Source organism: Ixodes scapularis, unplaced genomic scaffold, assembly GCF_016920785.2.
Source record: "Ixodes scapularis isolate PalLabHiFi unplaced genomic scaffold, ASM1692078v2 PGA_scaffold11__112_contigs__length_91849675, whole genome shotgun sequence".
Lineage (NCBI taxonomy): Eukaryota > Metazoa > Arthropoda > Arachnida > Ixodida > Ixodidae > Ixodes > Ixodes scapularis.
This window is the reverse complement of record NW_024609837.1, coordinates 71,091,623-71,106,270: the sequence shown is the minus strand read 5'-3', so window position 1 is coordinate 71,106,270 and position 14,648 is coordinate 71,091,623. Positions and strand designations below refer to the sequence as shown.

General features: G+C 45.0%; 1 protein-coding gene across 1 annotated transcript in view; it reads right to left on the bottom strand.

The window, feature by feature from the left end:
* Positions 1–1,659: 1,659 nt before the first annotated feature.
* The window catches only part of LOC120839586, a 37,468-nt gene continuing 24,479 nt past the window's right edge, over positions 1,660–14,648 (bottom strand). Inside the window, 4 exon segments of the mRNA XM_042289108.1 lie at positions 1,660–1,730; positions 1,733–1,788; positions 5,687–5,857; positions 8,192–8,300. Coding sequence (XP_042145042.1) covers positions 1,660–1,730; positions 1,733–1,788; positions 5,687–5,857; positions 8,192–8,300 — 407 coding nt within the window.

Sequence of the window (14,648 nt, the reverse complement as noted above, 5' to 3'; positions counted from 1 at the left end):
GGCTTATCCCCGCAGAATGCTGTTTCCGCAAAATACTAGACAATCCGTTTGATGACTTCTGGGAACGACTTACGTGTGTGTCGGTAGGCAACGCTATGTTACTTAACGAAAACGTCTCCGCTTAATCTACTGGGCGAGTGCCGTGATGTGCCCGTGAACTCGAACTGTCAAATGACGCTTTGTTGTGTGTGTCCAGAAGGCCCCCGTCGACTAATCTGCATATCTGAAAACCCGCTCAGTTTTCCACTTGAAACTCTTAAGGTCGCATGCTTGTCGCCAGAACTCAGAAAGATAGCCATTCCAAAGGGCCTCACAAATCTCCGTTCAATTTCGATGTGGAGATGGTTGAGCTTTCCCTTTTTTCCCTCGTGTGATATAAAGCAAATGGCATTCCATAAACTATTTTGACATGCTTCTCTATCAAAACATAAGGTTACTCCGTCTGAGAACGCGAGCGTGGACAATACGAAATAGTCATCCTAAACCATGATGCCACTTGACGCGGTCTTATGATGTGATCAAAACGAAGGGGTCTCCTGGGTTCATGACAGAGGAAAGCCCGCGTTTTGCGGTAGACGGCAAGGTGTCCCTCATTCGAGCAATACATGTTTTCAGAAACTCATAACAATCTTAGAGCGACGGCTGACGTGCTACCTGAGAAAGTCCAGAACTTCGAAATATTTCGGGCACCGTGTATAGTACACCCCGAAATTTTAATTCGACGTAAAGCGCCCTACAGTTGAACAGACGGCCCGAAATTTTACGAGGGATTTGATAGTCGTGTGGTTCAACTTATTAAAATAGCTAATGTACGTTTTACTGACTAAAAAAAATAGTCGGGGTTTTCTTCGCCCTGCTGTAAAAACTCAGTGTTTTGTTTCTGTGGTCTTCGATACCTACTTTAGCTATTTAAAAAGTTATATCGCACCGTTATCGAGCCGCTCGTAATATTTGGGGCCGTCTGTTCGACTATAGGGCTCAGTACGTCGAAATAAAGTTCTGACGTGTATTATATGAGACAAAGGGTGTAACGATGCAACCTTTTACACCTTGTTTTTAGAGTGTAGTTTTAAAACAAACAAAAAAAAGCTGCGATTTTTGAAGAGAGGCTGACCGCTCCCCTTCGGCCCTCTCTCCCCTTAGGGCCGCCACTGCCTTCTGATAGTCGGCACGTCCCTTTCAAAAACGGTGTAAGTCGCGTCACCACGGCGGCTATCTGTGGTCAATGTAAGAACAAGGTCATCAGTCCAACAGAAGAGGCCTTGTTTACGCAAACCGTTTAACACTAAGTTCGGGCACAGCCGAAACTACGATCTGATGGCGTCCATCAAGCAACGTCAGAAATGCATCGTCAAGTTGCTCGTCATCTTCGAGCGTTTGCTCTCTCACCGGCGAAAGAAATCGCGCAGAGTGAATGTTCCGTCGTCATACGCTTTATCTGCGCGTGACTGGCTTAGCCGGTAACTGCAGACGCAGAAAGACGACGAGACCCCTGAAGAATTATTTCTGGCGCGGCCTGATCGTCTCCAACCGACTGTAGCATCAAGTAAGCCCGGAATTTGCTTCAATTTAAGCTCAGGGAACGTACTAAATCTCTAGAATTCATAAATAATGCAGATTGTAGGAGGTCTGTCTCTTACCGTATAGGCCCAGATGCCTTTAGTCTCGGGGTGCATGAGCTTGCAGAACTGGGTTGCAAAAATCGACCGACCGGGAAACTTACTCGGTAATGGGGTGGTAAGAGGCGGTATAGAAGCCGTGTAGATTTGACAGTAGCCACCATAAGTCCTGTACAAGAAACGAGCAATTGCAACACACTGCCGCATCAAGAGAAAACGATCCTGAAAGGCTCAGTACAAGTAGCGCGAAATGGAGCATTTATATCCCAAACAAATTGCACCACAAAGCCTTTCGAGGGTGGAAAATAGAAAACTGATTATTCCAAATATTGAAATTTCCGAAATGGGTATCCTAGATAAGACTAAAAAGAAAGACGCACTCGCGACAACATCTTTTGTCAATGAATTTTATCCTCGAATATTTCGCGGAAAAAATAACTGGTGAAATGCAATATTCGCAGACGTCTAGAGTCCAGGAACTCAAGGTAGGCATTCTGGAAGAGCTGGCTGGGAGATATAGCCCAACTGTAAAAGTTACAAATAAACCGAACAACCTCTCTTTGTGTTTTCTCAAATTTATTCTTATTTTTCTTTTTAGAGTGGGGGATCCAAACCTACAGCTGCATATTCAAGAATAGGTCTTGCGTACGGCTTATAAGCAAGCAAATTTGCTGATGGACTGGAGCACTCCAGGGACAGTCCTAGAAAGCCAAGTTTCTGAAAAGCGCGTCGCCATATATACTCAATGTGGTCGTTCCATCGCAGATCAGGTCAGATGACGACTTCCAGGTATTTGAAAGATTCAACATTTTGCGATGGCGCACCGTTTATGAAATAGGAGAACTGTGAAAAGCTTTTTTTCCACGTAATACTCATAGATACAGAATTTTTAGGATTAAATGTCGTTTGGCCATTTTCTCTAGCATGAATATTTTTTGCCAGAGAGAAGTCACTTAGAAAATGATCGTAATTGGTTAGAGCTTTCACTGTAAATAACACAATCATCGTCAAAAAGATTGATTTGAACTGCGACGTCGTCTAAATGTTGTTAATAAAAATTTTGAAAAAAAATGAATGGTCCAAGAACAAGTTTCTGCGGCACTCCAGAGTCAACAGAAGCACGTTCGTAAATTAATTCACGGATAGTGACAGCTTGGCGGCGAGAAGTCGCGTAGTCGCTAATCCAATTAATTAGCATATCATTTCTAAGGATTTATTTCAGTTTTGTTAATACCTTCGGGTACGAAACCTTAACAAAAACCTTTGAGTAGTCCATAAAGATCACATCTTCCTGCCCGCGTCGATTTAAAACCAACGAAAGGACTTCATAGAACTTTATTTGATCGATCGCCTATCAGTGTTGTTCGCATTGCATTTCCTCACCTAGATATACTATTCTATTATATATATATATATATATATATATATATATATATATATATATATATATATATATATATATATATATATATATATATATATATATATATATATATTACACCATGGTTGATATCACGGGTGGGGGATCAGATGAGGAGAAAAAGATGGGGCATGAGGCGTCCTAGGATCTAAGCTTTTTTGTTATATTTTGGAGCGCAGCTCTTAGGCGCCCGTTTTTGTGTTTCGCGTCGTCGGTGTCAGCGTCTGCGTAAGCGCACCAAACATTAGCGGGAAATTGACATCACGTGACTTCAACACCAATTCGATGCCCCGCTACGTGACCTCAACAGCAATTCAATCCCCCTCTAAATTTAGCGGGGACATTCAGTTCATCCGCTAGATTTAAAGGACAAATTCATTTTCTCCATTAGATTTAGCGGTAAAATTGACGTCCCGTGAACTCAACACCAACATAATTACCCGCTCTTTGACCTCAATTGCAATTCGATTCCCCAGTAATGTTAGCGGGGAAATTCAGTTTCTCTTTTAGGTTTAGTGGACAAATTCAGAGTCTCCCCTAAATTTAGCGGGAAAATTGACGTCACCTGACCTAAACACCAATTTAATTCACCGCTAAATTTAGGAGGGACTTCATTTGCTGTTGAGGTCACGTGACATCAATTTTCTTGCTAAATCTAGCGGAGAAACTGAATTTGTTCATGGGTGAGGTGACACCAAGTCGTGTGACATCTTTTACCCGTTAAATTTGGAGTGGAAACTGAAGAGGAGGAGGATTGGAACAGGAGGAGGAGAGAGTACGGATGAAGGAGGAGGGGATACCCTCCCTTCCGTACCCTCCCTTCCTCCTCGAGAACTAGGCTCTAATTTCGCATTACAGATATTTTTAAAAGTCATTCTTTTTTTTTTTTACATTTAACGTTAAATTGTCAATTACGGCGGGACATTTTTTTTCTGCGTGCGTGGGATCTACTGCAGAGAGCCTGAACTTCCCGAGCAATTTGTTTCGTGAAGTCCTAGATGCGGCTTTTGAAGGCGTCCAGAAAACCATAATGCCTAGAGGCGCACGTTACTCGATGCAGCCTTTACAGGCATCGCATCAGGGCGTTCACACAGGTAAGTCCCTTGGATGGACGCAAAATACTGTCTCTGGGCGCGTTAATTCCGTGCGCCGGAGCGCGAGATTTGGCGCTTCTTTCACTAAACGGCCAGGAGTGCCGCCGTAGACTGACACTCGAGCGCGCTCTTCGTGCACCGAGTATTTATCAGAGTGCGAGTGACTTCTTCGCACTCCATGACGTCACGTAAACAAACAAGATGGCTGCGCTGTTGTTGAGACCGTCGAGACGAAAGGCGTAGTCGAACCGCTGCTCCTTTTCAGTTGATTAGTGCTTGATCCAGCAAGTAAAAACGATTTCATTTGAAAGCCAAGACAGCAACTAGCGTTCCGGAGAAGGTTTGTTCGTGCATATCGTCTGAAAACGAATTCATCTATCAAACGATCGCGTGTTGATAGCGCTGCGACAGGAAAGCTGTCGAGATGAGGAGACATTCGGACCGCTGCCTCTTTTTTTTAATGCTTAGCTCGGCGAAAAACGATACTTCGAGTGAAAAGCCGAAATATTAATTAGCGTCGAAGAGAGCGTTTTTTCATGCGTCTTTCCTAAGAAGGAATCGGTCTATCGAATGATCGTGCAGATCGCTCGGCGACAGAAAAGTTGTCGAGAAGGCAGTCGGACCGTTTCCGATTTAAGAATGTTTAGCACAGCTAATTCAAGGTGCTTCGATTGGAATGCCGAAAAATCATGATCATGCATCTCGCCTGAATAGGAATTGACGTGCTATTTATTGAACGACGGCGTGCCGCTATAGGTGTAGCACATCGCAGGTTTTCGGCAGGCGCTGCAAGACTAAAGCACAAAATATCTGACAAGATTGAGAGTTTCGCGCGTCGACAATTGGGTTCAAGAATGTTGTCTTTAAGTCTGAAGAGCATGCATGGTCAATAAATATATCGGCCAGGGTAACTTTCCACATATGTGCTCAAAACCAAGGCTTCAAATCTTTCCGGAATATCAAAACCTTCGTAGAAACTTCATAACGACGCCGCCTTTTTTTTACTTTACGTACTGCCGCTCCACACGGGCCTAATGAATTTATATCCAAAGTAATTTCGGCTTCTGTCTGTCGCCGGAGAAATAGCATCGTGACTGCGGTCGTCGCCTTTTCACGTTTTGCATCTTCAATCAATCGCAACGATTGGGCTGTGATTCTGCGCTTTGCTTTTGGTGCGTGACTGGTCTAGCCGACGACAGTAAACTTCTAAAGATTGCGAACGCTTTCACGATCAATCGATTTGTAGCGTTAGCTGGAGTCGGACGTGGAGTGAAACGAAGTTTAGAACATACGAGCAGTGGCCGTTCGGAATCACAACGCCACGTGATTCCGAACGGCGTTCTCTCGGAGGAACTAAATTTCGTGATAATTCTCGGAGACTGATTGTTGCCTTTTTTTTTTTTTTTAGTGATTACACCGCCAGTCGGTCGTGTGCAAATCGCGAAGCACACAAGGCCACAGCGGTTGCCGTATGTTATTGCCAGCTACGTACACGTTAGCATTCTATAATGAAGACAATATATGCAACGTGGAGCAAATTTAAACAAGCGTACGCCAGGAACCACTTGATCTGAGAGGCAGCACAAGCGGAAAAACGGTCGTGCTCAACGCCGCAGTCCCGCAGTCCACACATGATATAAGGATTGCTTGCCGGACACGCCTCGGCTCCGGGATGGCCTTGTTCTTCTACCGCAGCCGACTCCCCATCATGAACGAGGCCTAACCTGCAGTAGATTACACATATCATTCGTGCAAACAGACAAATAATAAAAAAAGACACTAAGTAATAAGAATATACATTAGAAATGACGTTTTCTATGATACACGGTAGACATTTGTGTACAGGTATGATCAAAAAAAAAAGGTATGTGCTTCTGCTGTGCTTCGCAGCAGACAATACATCGAAATGAGACAGCATTGCAAGCTTCCTTGTGGGAAAGCTCTATTCCTCAGATTAAATTGTGACAAACCTCGTTCCTTTACTGGGGCCTCGGTCGTAGCAGAACGAATGCACCTCGCTACTCTGTTGCTGAAAGGCCGTTGTCTCGTTTCCGGCGTCTGATATACGCGGAGCGCAGCCTCAGTGGGCAGCCGCCTCTGTTCAGCGATGTCCTTTCCAATCCGCTTCTTTCATACGAGCCGTTATGAAGACGGCAAGAGCACTTCTACCAAACGCATCTCCTCTATTACAGGACGAACGAATGGTTCGACCGTGGACAGTATTGGCTATACCCTTTTCTTACATCCGGTGGTAGCTTCCGCCACCTAGCCTAGACATTCACATTTACATTCCTCTGCATTCAATTTTGTTACAAATATCGTCGTTCCGTTAAATCCTGTACCAAAGTAATTGCCTGCAATATTACACGTCTCAAGACCTCCCTGAATCTACAAACATCCTTGTTTGTGATTGCAGTCCTATGTTTCCCTTTCTTCCGTACTCGCCAACACAGCGCTCCACCCAAATCAGGTACCCTTTCCGGGGGAGGAAAAACGCTTAATGCACTTCAAAACCGATATTTTAGTGTCTTCCTGTCACTAGGAAATACGAGATATATATGTCTGCATTTTGAATATTTGCTCTCTATCTGTCTTTAATAGAACCATTCTCGCGCAAAGCTCTGAGACGATTCCATATGGAGTATCTAACAGACGTTCCTTTACTATGTCACATGTTTCTCTTTCTGCCTTGTTTACTCTTTTTTTTTTCATTAAACTAGTCTCCGCAACCCCGTAACATTAGTGTGTAACCATTTAAATGTCAACTTTTGGGTTCGGTCCAGTTGTTCATTTTCTGTTTAAATTATTTGTGGCATAATCGCTTGTATACTTCCCGTGCCTACCACGTACGAGGTGCGGTCAAAAACTTCGGAGGTTGTTTTGTAGGTCGTGTGTTATTATGCCAGAAGGGCGGTGTTCATTGAACATTTAGAGCTGCACTACATAAGTTATTGTGATCGCTTTCACAAGCACATTGGCGATTTCACAGTAAACAAAAACAGTGCGAGGACAAATATTGATCATGCGTCAAACTCAGGAAATCTAAAACAGACACCTTTGCATGATTCAGCAATCTTATGTGAAAAGCAGCGAATCGTGCGGAATGTTTTCATTGGCACTCGCGCTTCAATAATGGCAAAATCATCGATGAAGACGAAGAGAGGTAGACAGACCTTTTCCCACCTTCTAAAAGACACGCCGTGAAGATTATATCTCAGTGATGGTTATCACCACCTCCCCCCCCCCCTGCCCCGGTCCCCACCCCTCCAATTTAAAGACAATATTATCAAAGTGAAAACAAACGTCCAGAATACATAAAGAGTCGAGGACAAGCCTAGAAGATGAAAGAAGGAAATAAATTGAGCTTCCTAATCAAAGCAAAGTGGCGAAGAACATTGACACTAAACTATAGACACGCTAACCACAAACATTTAACGCCAATTAACAAGGCAAATGAACCCAAAGTATAGTAGGATGAAAAGATTTGGTATATTGAAATGTCACTCGAATAAATGGGACGTTCTGTGAATTCGGCAGTAAAGCGCTGTGCCTTCGGCAAGAAATATATATTGTGATTCTCACGCTGGTTACTACCCTTGAGTGGGGAATCGGTGGCCAAGTGGGCTAGCGCACACCAGGTCGGCGTACGTAGAACGAAAGCTCGCGCTGCAAAACCCTGAAATCCTGGGTTCAATCCCATCCCTGCCCATTTCAATCTGGATGAGCGTTGCACCGGCGCGCGGTCGTGTATCGCAACTGCGTGGTGCACAATAAAGACCCCAGGCTAGCGGTTCGTACTAAACTGGCCAAATTGCCCATCCATAGCTCATAGACAAGTCCCCCGCTGAGGTAGACTAACTTCAACGTCTATAAACATATGCACAGAACACAACTTCTGTTGAGTGAAGGTTGTTTTGAGATTATATGATATTTCTGTATGTTTCAAATTTCATAAGAATTTTAGCTCTGATTTCTCAAAACCCGCCTTCAAACCTTAGTAACTGCTCATGAATTTCAGAACTCCCTATGCGAATTTCACCCAGCAAGGGCACACTTACGAATGACCCAGTTCGTGACACAGAGTCTTGACTCCTGAAAAGGTACCTGGGACGTCTCGACCCACAGAAAACCTGTAATACCTGCAGGCCTGGCCAGTGTAGGATTCACCTAAAAACAATAATTGTGTTAAGACTAAGGGCATTGTGAGTGACCAAAATAGACACGAGCACTTCTTTCGATGTACATACTGCGGCGCATAGCAACTAAGCAAAACATTAACACTAGGATTCTTTTTGTCCAGGAATCTGTTCGTGATTTTCTTTATTTAAAGTGAACGGATAACGAAAAAAAGTCATAGTCCACTATCTAGAGGGGTATCGTTCTGTTTAACTGATTTATTTATAATATTGACGTATGTTTATTTATTTTCTTAGACAGAGAAAAACGTATATGTTTTACTTCAAAATATTCTATGCAGTACCAAGTTCGTTTGTGTCATGGAAGCCGGGGATGTAATAATTGAGGCGGAATCTCTTCAGGTATGGCACCATACTTTACTCAAAATGTTAATTTCTTGATATGTTTCGACTTCAGACCCTCCAGAAGTGGCTAATAATAGTTACTCTTTTAATAAGTCTTTCATTTGTTTTTCCCTAGATCCCCGGGAGAGTCAGGGGCGAGCATCCTTGATTCAAGAATAATGCGCAGATTCATTAGTGAAAACGACAGGTGGCAATCGACGGCCGCGACCGGCGGTGTAATTTATTTCACCGAAATGTGCCAAATCAAAGCTTTGCAGTCAGTTGCCCAACACTGCAGCGTCTTCCTAGGCACTGGATGCGCTGAACAACACAAAATATCGAGAAGATTGCTCAACAAGCGAAATTACTCACTAAGTGTGAATCGTATCACGCGAGCCTCAGCAGCCAGGCAAAAAAACAAAGGTGGGTTCGAAACGCGAAGCATAGAGAAACGATTTCATATGAAGTCATAGCTCGATGCACCATTCCAAAAAAAAAAACGCCAGACAAGACGAATCCACGTCGCCACGACATCTGGGACCGTGCTTGGCTAAAATGCGGGAGGCACGCCACTGAGAAGGCCAACAGATCTTGAAACCTGAGACGAGGAGTCGGTTGCTAAACTCCAATCCCTCGTCAAGGATACAGAACGTTTCGTGAGTAGCCTTGTCTATTAAAGGTAGAGATGCCTTTTGGTGTCGAAATTGACACAAAGCGAGCAAAGCAGGCCCGTGCAGGGTACGCTCTTCGAAAAAGGGGTCTAAAAGTCCCCCCTAAAGGGAGGAACGCTCTGGACACTTATGTTTACTAATAAAGGAAACAACTCTCGTCCCAGAAAGCTGAGGAGCAAACTTCCTCTGTCGCCTGCATGTCATTATGGCGGCCCCAAATCGAGATAATAGAACTCAATAAAGCGTACGGGGCGAGTGGAGCAGCAAATAAAAGTGCAACATGAGCTTTCCGCGGACTCTATTTATTTCCGAAGCCAAGCTTCACCCGTTGGTAAAGAAACATGCCCTTCAAGAGCTGTCACTGAGTCTTCTCGTCCTCAGCACTGGGATGTTAAACGAAGACTGCTGATACCCAGTTATCAATTTATTTTGGCGGGCTAGTTCGCTATACATATTAAATTACAAATAGCGCTGAGACAAGGACAGGACAAGCGCGAACTCACAACTGACGGTTTCATATACAATATTATTGTTGTATTATGTTGTAATATATACAACGATACCGCCGTATATAAAACCATGAGTTGTGAGATAGCGCCTGTCCTGTCCACTTCTTTGTCATTCCTTGTCTTAGCGCTATTTGTAGTTTAGTACGATACCCAGTTACTTCCCGCAATTTACGTCTCAACTTTGCTATTCCGCGAGCCACAATTCCTTCCTAAGCACCGCACGTCATGGAGGAGTGATAAACCATTCGCAAAACCAAGAGTCGCTTTTAAAAGAACAAATTCGAAGCAGCCTACTTGAACGATTGTTGTACGGTAACTAGAAAATCTCCCGTCGCGAAGCGGCAAAGAAGATTAAATCTTTCGCCAGCAGATAACAGGTTTCAGCAGAGTAATTGCAAGTGGCTAGGCTAGGTGGCGCCGGTTACCGCCCAAATTATGTGCTACAAAAAGACTTGTTTGTTCGCGTCACCAATGCGATGAACGAGGTAGAGGTGCTTAGGGCGATAAACGTGACCCCCACTTTCCTGCCGCCATGTTGTGCAATTTGACCACTAGACTCGTGACTGTACCAATTCCTGAGACTTGCACGCCAAACTAAGCCAAGATTCGTATGGCGATCACTGTAAAGAACACGATAAACTATTTCTTTTTCTCTCAATACTTCTAGCTCCAGAGATCATTGTCTAACTGCGATAGAAACCCAAAATACAGCACCGCGGCTGACGACATCTATCGGAGACATTGCGAAGCTGTCCGAGTTTTTGTCGTAAATGCGCATTTGTACTTAAAACACACAAAACATAACTTATCTCGTCGGTATTGCTATCAAAAATCAATAAACAACTAATAGTGCATGGCACTTCGTTAAAATCTAGACGTAAAACTATAAGGTCACATGTCTAGTGGTCAAAAATGTGCATCATAGCGGTGGTCAATCGGCACTTTCAGCTGCCGATTTATCGCACTAAGGCCTTCCACCTCGTTGATTGCGATTCTGCACTTTTATGATAAACACATGGAGGTACACTACGCGTACCACAAGCAACAGGTGAACATAATCAACGAAAGTATACACAAGCGCCGCACATGCAAAAACCAATTCGAGAGCAAAGGGGTTAGGTGGGCTGGTTGGTTATTAATAGCCTTTAAAAAGTAATAGCACCGAAAAAACAGGCAAGGTCAAAAAAGTGAGGAATCGGCTGTTAATTTCCAGTTACTCGTCAAGGATACAAAATGTCTCGTGGGTAACCTTGTCCTTTAAATGTAAGTATGCGTTCGTGAATGTAAGAATGTTTTTTCCCAATAAACGATAGTTTCGACAGCGACTTTTGTTCGTTCACTTCTTCGTCCTTGTCTATGTTTTCGGAGCTATTGCTTTTTAAAGATAAATTCAACAGCACACTAACCCGTTTACTATTTCCGAGCTTAGTGCTGCAGACTTTTATATCCTTCGTTTTGCAGGTAAGGATTTTCTCGGTGAGCACCTAAGCAGAGGATGATATTCCCAGCATGTTGATATTTTTGCGGTGATGTCATACATTTGAAAATATTTGAACGGCTCAGGGGATGACTCTTGTCGTAAGAAGTAAACACTCATGTCGTAATTATTTTAAATGAAATAAAAAAGCCGCTTCACTGCGCATCCAAGCAATGTGTTCGCTTCCCCGCACAGCAGGCCGTAGCCAGTTTTTCTACCGTAGTATTTGTTTTTCCATTTGTGCTGCACGCGTGCGGCTGCAAATGTTGTATTTAATTAATTTCTGTAGAGAAGTTATTTGCTCTGCTGGAAGCGATGGTTGAAGTATAGATAAGTCGCTTCTCGGTCAATAGGAATGCAGTCAAAACCACGACTTGCCCAAGGTGTAAAATGTACAAAGCTACGCCGAGGGAAGCTCGAAAGCTTCTAGCGCTATCCCACCGCGTCACTTTGAGGGCAGATGTTTTCAGCAACAGTAATTCATCAAACAGAAAAATAAAGACCAGCTCTGTTCGTCGATTCTACCTAACTCCACTCAATTCCGAAATTTTCGGCATGAGTGATTTCACTTTAAAAAGAATTAATAAAAAGCACTACGCCAGTTGCTTCGCGAAAAATAGAATATATATATATATATATATATATATATATATATATTGCTAAATCTTTCTTTCAACATGAATATATATCAAGGCGATAAACTTCGCTTCCGTCAGGCAACATTGGCCTCGGGCCGCCAAAAACATGGCTATCATGTAGTAAGTGATGTCACGTGATCCCCTACGCAACGACGGGTGGGCTGGTCATCGTTGGGGCGGACGTGTGCCAGGCGCAAGTGTCGTCTGCACTACACTGTTCACCTTTTGAAGTTTATGACATTCCACTACATCTGCACAACTGCGATATCAGTCTGTGCACGTAGTGTGAATGAAACTCAGATAATAATCACAAACGGTGAGACGACGACGGCAGCTATTGCGGAGCGGCCGGACGGGCGGACGGCTCCCAAGAAGCGCGCTGTGCAGGCGCGTTACACCGATCGCGTAGACACCGTTGAACGCCGAGAAGAAACCTGGCCGACATCCCCCGTTACGCTTGCCCGGAGGAGTAAAATAAACAGAAAGGGGCTATGATGATGACGTTTTACTCAATGTTGGCCACGTCAGCATCGTAGCCTTGACTGCGCTGTTTGTGTCGCTTCTTTTCGCATGCTAGAGTCAGCCCATTTCGGTAACTTAGCGTGTTGTAAAGTTTGCCGGACCATTTAATAAAGATTTAGACAAAACTTGGACACAAAATTTGACGTGTGGTCTTCCAAGATAATGTTAAAGAGAAGTGCATTCTTATTTTTTCAAAAACAAAATGAAGCGGAATTGCGCTTTAATACTAAAATTCTGAACTGTAATTATATTGCCGCGCTCCTCGGCAATATAGTGCGTGCGTGGCCGACTGGTTACCGCGTTTGACTCTCATGCGGAAGCTTAGGGTTCGATTTCTGGGAGTTACGCGTCTTTTATTTGTTCTTTCCGTTTACTGTTCTGGTGAATTCTAGAACATTGTTGTTTATTCTAGCTCATCCACAGCGAGTGACTCGAAGCAAAGATGAAATGGCTGACCAATTACACGCTGTATAAATATCCACACAGCCCCAATTATTATTCTAGGTAAAACTGTTGCATGCGTCGAACCTTCTACGCTGAATATTCCAGAAGCCTACGCGCGCACATAAGGGGTTTCGCGCGGCGAGCCAAAGTCAGTTTTTCCCCAGCGCTCGATCCTGCTGTTTCGGCGACATCGACGCCTGCGACGCTAACGTTCTTCTATTTTATTTTCGGCGCAACTTCACCTTATTAAATGTTTTTTCCCCGTTAACTGAACACCTCATCCTTTGTCCTTCGAGAAATTTTGTTGGATGTGCAAGGTAGACGCATGTCCGTGCAGGGGAGGCCTCTGAGGTCCCGCAATGCATGTCCGACCCCAAGCCCCCAAGACTTAACGAAGAGAGGACCGAGACCCGATCAAGTCGCAAAAACTGACACCTAACCCCGGAATTTCGACACTTGGCCCTCAAGACCAAGCAGTCGACAAGGCTGGCGATGGACAACCACTCGTCGCAGACCCCGGCCAGCGTTGCCGTCGTATACCTGCCCGTCGCAACCCGCACTCCGACGCCTTTCCACGTTGAAGTCCACGAGGCCATTTAAGATTTGCTGCAACACTACGAACGAGTGGCCCGCCATAACGGATGGACACCGGAGCAGTGTCCTCAAAACGTTTACTTCGCTTTGGAGGCCAGAGCACGGGACTGGTTTGAAAACCACAAATCCTGGATCACTTCCTGGTAGCAACTGAAGGCTGAGCTCAGAGGTCCATTCATCAACCAACAGCGGAGAGAACGCGCCAAATATCTTCTTCAAGCGAGGACCCAAGGCATTAACGAGAGCGTCGTTAGCTTTGTTGAACATGTTCTTCAAATTAGCAACCGCGCCGAAGCTCAAGCCTCCGAAGCAAACAACCTGAGAATTTTGATGCAGGGTGTCAAGGAGAACATCTTCGAGGGCGTGGTGCAATGTCCTCCTACCAACGTCGAAACGTTTGTAACGCAGGCGACCAACATCGAACGGGCCCTGCAAGCACGAGCTACCCGCAACCATCGAGTGCCTGGCGTCGCTGCACCCATGCCGTTCTGCTGCGCCCTCAGCCCTAATATCCCGGGGATCCGCCAAATCATTCGGGACATCGTGAAGAATTGATTAAACTGGTACCTGTCGAACGAACGTCCAGCTTACTCTCGATCGCCGAGATTGTTCGATAGGAGGTCCAGCAAGCGCCCCAACCACACGTTCTCGCCTACGCCGCACCGAAACCACCAGCTTTAACCTAAGACGCAGTTGTCCGTCGTCCGCAGCCTTCCGTCACCCGGCAGTATTCAGCCACACCTCGACCAGGGGCCTCTTCGCCGCAGTAGACTTAGCGCCAGGAGCAGCATTGACCTCGAAAGAACGACTTGTGAAGCAAAGATGACGAACGCCCGGTGTGCTTCCACTGCGGGGAGGATGACCACGTTTACGGAAGATGTCCCTACCGTAAACGACCGTCAACCTTGCTTTGTAGAACGACCAAGTGACATCGAGGAATGCCTCTGTTGCTCTCCGTCACCATTTCCGACAGCACCACGAGGTTCCCGTTCTCCATCCCCCCGATGTTCCGCATCGCCTTTCCGTCGGTCGCGCCGTCACAACCTCTCTCCCCTAACTTGTCGGATAAACTGAGAGCGGCAACGCCTAGAGGTAGTGTTGCCGAAGACGATCGGAGTAAAGAGTTTCCAATAACACCGG